The sequence below is a fragment of the Micropterus dolomieu genome, unplaced genomic scaffold (genome assembly GCF_021292245.1).
Source record: "Micropterus dolomieu isolate WLL.071019.BEF.003 ecotype Adirondacks unplaced genomic scaffold, ASM2129224v1 contig_14020, whole genome shotgun sequence".
NCBI classification, from domain to species: Eukaryota; Metazoa; Chordata; class Actinopteri; order Centrarchiformes; family Centrarchidae; genus Micropterus; species Micropterus dolomieu.
In genome coordinates, this window is record NW_025743006.1 from 3378 (window position 1) to 8302 (window position 4925).

At 44.6% G+C, this 4925-nt stretch overlaps 1 protein-coding gene across 1 annotated transcript; it reads right to left on the bottom strand.

Annotated features, from left to right (window-relative positions):
* Positions 1-906: 906 nt before the first annotated feature.
* Positions 907-3007, bottom strand: LOC123966699 (interferon-induced protein 44-like). Its single transcript, XM_046042832.1, has 3 exons — positions 2629-3007; positions 1518-1618; positions 907-1432 (listed from the first exon to the last, which is right to left on the bottom strand). The coding sequence occupies exons 1-3, from the start codon at positions 2660-2662 to the stop codon at positions 1265-1267; spliced, it is 303 nt and encodes a 100-aa protein (XP_045898788.1). The 5' UTR covers positions 2663-3007; the 3' UTR covers positions 907-1264.
* Between the last annotated feature and the right edge of the window lie 1918 nt (positions 3008-4925).

Sequence of the window (4925 nt, forward strand, 5' to 3'; positions counted from 1 at the left end):
CTGGAGGTGCAGCTGTTGGTGTACAGGGAGAAGAGAAGGGGGGAGAGAACGCAGCCTTGAGGGGAACCGGTGCTGATGGTCCTGGAATCAGAGACATGTTTTCCCAGCTTCACGTGCTGCATCCTGTCTGTCAGGAAGTCAATGATCCACCTGCAGGTGGAGTCAGGCACGCTCAGCTGAGAGAGCTTGTCCTGCAGCAGGGCCGGGATGATGGTGTTGAAAGCAGAGCTGAAATCCACAAACAGGATCCTGGCGTAGGTTCCTGGACAGTCCAGGTGCTGGAGGATGTAGTGAAGGGGACTGAGGCTGAGCGGAGGGGTCACAGGGGATGGTGTCCGATTGACTCACAAAGCGGCAGTAGAACTGGTTCAGCTCATTTGCCACGTGAGAGTCGTTAATGGAGTGGAGGACTTTGGGTTTATAGTTTATGATCTGTCTGAACCCCCTCCAGGATTGATCTGAGGCAACATTGTGCTCGTCATCCAGCTAGCAGAGATGCAGTTGAAAGAGAAAATGGCACATTGAAAAACAAGCTTGTTTAATGTTGTGAAGAAACAGGTTTAACATGGACAAAAGCTTTGCCAATCGTTTTAATGCACATGAGGAGCCGGATGAGGGGCAGAGGGAGTCCTTTTTAAGTCCTATTTGGCAGACCACTGAACACGGGGATTGGGCCGGTAAAAAGACAACTCCCTGATACCAGCCAATGTCAATTTTATGAAATTCACAATGCAGGTCAAAAACGCCATCTCAAAGGCCGCAGAGAAGAAACTGCACAATCTGGAGCCAGGGGACTGGATCGTGGTGAAGGACTTCAGGAGAAAGAAGTGGCGGAACCGCCCATATCAGATACTACTCACAATAACGCAATGAAAAAATGCAGAAGACTTAAATAAAACTCACAGAAAGACTGAGCTGTTTATTTGAAAACTCGAATTGCCATCACAGTTCATAATAAAATAGAATTTTACATTGTAAACATGACCCATCTGTCTGTAAAGTGAAACCAGCGTGGTGCTGAAGGAGTTCGGCACCAACAGGTATGTGTGTGTGTATATATATATATATATTTCTTTCAGTGTGATATTTAGCTCCAATTCACAACAGAAGTTATCTCATTGCACTTTTAATGTAGTGCAGGTGTGGCGTTAAATACATGTACACACACGTTACCAAGGGACTCCCAGTCTTCATCAGATACAGACATTAACCATCAAAGCAAACTGTCAACAGGTGAAACCACCTGATACATTGATTTATTTTATTATTGTTTCATTTTGGCAATGAAGTCGTCTCCAAAGTCGAGCATTGTTCTCAGAGCGCTCAGGATCAGAGCGTCCACGTCAGGATCCAGGTCGATCTCGTCACTGTAGTTCTTCACAGGAAAGATGCAGTTCACTGGGATTCCCACTCTTCTGTGAAATTCTATCATCTGAGTGTTAAACAACATTTCAGCTGGTCAGTAAACGTGAAGTTGTGACTTTTTGTGCTCAAACACTGAACATAGAGAATCTCACCTTCTTCTTCAGATACTTGCTCTTGTACACGTTCTTCACATCCTTCTCAGTTTCAGCACAGGCTCTGTCGATGTTGGTGACTATCATCATTTGGGGAATCCCTGCAGACAGAAACTCACTCAGTATTTCATCTTTGTCAGACAGCTTCAGTTCATAAGGTCCAACAAACACAAACACCTGTTCCAGAAGCCCGACTCAAAGCTAACGTGATCAGGTGATCCAATAAAATGTTTGTCCATCCTCCCAAAACGACACACATGAGCGTTTCCTGTTACAGTCCAGCGACAGGCAACCAGACCTTACATAAGTTACGTGGCGTTAAACACGTGTTAACATTGTGAAACGGTTTTGTTAGGAAACAAAAGTACTTGGTTTAGGAAAACATTGTGGTTTGGATTAAAGGATGTTCACATGACAAATCATGTGAACATCCTCAGTAACGCTAATTCACTTTGCAAATAAATCAATATTTACTTGATTTCACATGAAACTCAAATGCTGTTAGTGAAAGTCCTGCATGTTCACGGCTCACTGTTTCACCATTGAATCATATTTTAAAATTTTTTCTATAAAATACAAACATCAGTTAATTTAAAAGGTTAAAACACACCTGAACATTATTGTCATATTTACACACAGCCCTCAGAATTCTGACTGTATCAAACTGTGACAACTTCTTGATGAAATGACACGACAGCTTCTGTACATTTACATTTATTCATTTAGCTGACGCTTTTATTCAAAGCAACTTACAGCTGCTGTACATGTCAGAGGGGGCGGCTGTGGCTCAGGAGGTAGAGCGGGTTGGCCGTTAATCAGAAGGTCGGTGGTCTTAGTTTCTGTTTGAGCACTTAGGCTCAGTGTGTGAATGGTGAATGCAGATGTAGTGTAAAAGCGCTTTGAGTGGTCGAAAAGACTAAAAAAGCTCTATACAAATACGGAGCATTTACATTCAGAGGTCACACGGCTCTGGAGCAACGAGGGGTTAAGTGTCTTGCTCAGGGACACATTGGTGGATCGGTCACAGTGGGGGATTGAACCCGAGTCTCTCACACCAGATGTGACTAAATGACTGATCCTCCTCTGTGAACTTCTATATCTCAGGTCTTACCCAGGTCACTGGCTGCCTCTCTGACGGCCTTCATCTTCTCCAGAATTGAGTCTGTAATTTCTGCTGCGTTAGCAGAAAGCACACAAACCAGAAGATGAGCTCTGTCATCTGCAGACGGGTCTGGGTTGTACCACGGATCCCTCTCTGACAGTGGAGATACAGGATTGAACTGTAAAACACAAAGTATGATGAGAGTAACCAGAGTCCTCCAGTACTTAGGAACAGATCAACAAAGCGCAGCGACACAAAGGTGAGATAGTGACTGTTTGACTTCTCCTCCTAGACTATTGCTCCGATTGCCACCAAATATTTGGTGGATCATCATTGGACCAAGCTGAAAAAAGCTGTATAAAGCTGCTCAGTTTTATTGCCAGGTATGTGTACACATACGATGAATTTGACTCTGGATTGTACATTGCTCACGATGTGCTTACTCATACAAAAATACAAAATCACAATAATAAGAATAAAATAAAGTCAGACACAGACTTTAGTGTGGACAACACAAATATACACACTATGAACAAAAACAATATAGACATATTGACAAATAGTGCAGTGAGCAGAGTGCAAAGGATGCTGGAATCAGAAATGGGGACTCGAGTTTGACTTAAGTCGCACACACAGTGACTTCAGACTCGACTTGAGACTCGAGAGGTGCGGGACTCGTGAACAATGTTTCTTTTTAGCACACGTCTGATGGGCTTGCTGTTATTCCCTCCCTCTGTTACCTTTAAACTGCCTACGTAACACGTAGCATCTGCTGCGTACGGCCGCACGTGAGAGAAGACAACAAACAGCTGCAGCTGCTGAGCCGTTCATCATAAACTTTGGCTTTAAAACTTCCGACCGACGAGAAGTTTACTCCGACTGTCGTTCGTTATGAAAAGATGAATGAGCGTTTATTTACTTGCCAAACTTGTGGTGGTCGATTAACGTAATCATTTACATGTCTGCCGTCATGTTAATTATTAACGGTGGCTAGAAAGAGGTTACAGGTTTATTGTTGATTATGTAACCTTACAGTTTTTATTTAGTTATAACGTTACACTGGTTTGAGAGTCTGGGGAATGTGTTGTAGTTTAAGCTGTAAGTGATCAAGACTTGTGAGCATCTCTGATTGGAAGTATAAGTATTTTGTGCAGGAGTTATGCTGGTGTTAGCATGCTGACGTTGCTGACGTACTGCGGTAAGCGTGTCGACTCATTTCCGTTTCCGGTGCTTGTGTGTTGGTACCGTGTTGTGCTGCTCTCGCTAAATAACAGTTACATTTGTTTGATTACAGCGGCCAACTGTTCACTAAACACTTATTCTTTACAGTAATTTTGCCTAAGCACTCAAAGTTCTTTCCATCTTTTAGTGACTGCTGTTCAATCTCATAGTTGTTCTAAAGTTTTGGTAGCTGACGCTACAGTACTTTAGCTTAGCCGTTAGCGACTTTAGCTTAGCAGCTAGCGATGGCTTCTCCCTCTCTCTCTCCTACTTTCTCCTGCTCGGTGTGTCAGATGTTCAGTTACTCCTCTGCCTCCTTTAGTGGTAATGGTACATGTAATAAGTGTAGTTTATTTATAGACATGGAGGCGAGGCTCTGTGATTTAGAAGTCCGGCTCCGCACCTTGGTAGATCAGTCTTTAGCTACCGTAACTAGCCAGTCCCCGGTAGTCGGTGCGGAACGGCCTGAGTTAGCCTCTGGTAGCCGTCCTCCGGCATCCCCTGTGCAGCCAGGAAGGGGAGGCTGGGTGACTGTCCGAAGGAGGAATAGTCGTAAGCATTCAAAGTCCACGGGGCATCATCAACCTGTTCACGTTTCTAACAGATTTTCCCCACTCAGCGACACACCCGCTGAGAAACCAACTCTGATCATTGGCAGCTCCATTTTGAGAAACGTGAAGTTAGCGAAGCCAGCGGCCATAGTTAAGTGCATCCCTGGGGCCAGAGCGGGCGACATTGAGTCTTATTTGAAACTGCTGGCTAAGGATAAACGTAAATACAGTAAGATTGTTATTCACGTCGGCGGTAATGACTCCCGGTTACGCCAATCGGAGGTCACTAAGATTAATGTTGAGTCGGTGTGTACATATGCAAAAACAATGTCGGACACCGTAGTTTTCTCTGGACCCCTGCCAAATCTGACCAGTGGTGACATGTATAGCCGCATGTCGTCATTCCGCCGCTGGTTGTCGAGGTGGTGTCCAGCAAACGATGTGGGCTTTGTTGATCATTGGCAGACTTTCTGGGGAAGACCTGGTCTGATCCGGAGAGACGGCATCCATCCCACTTGGGAAGGAGCAGCTCTC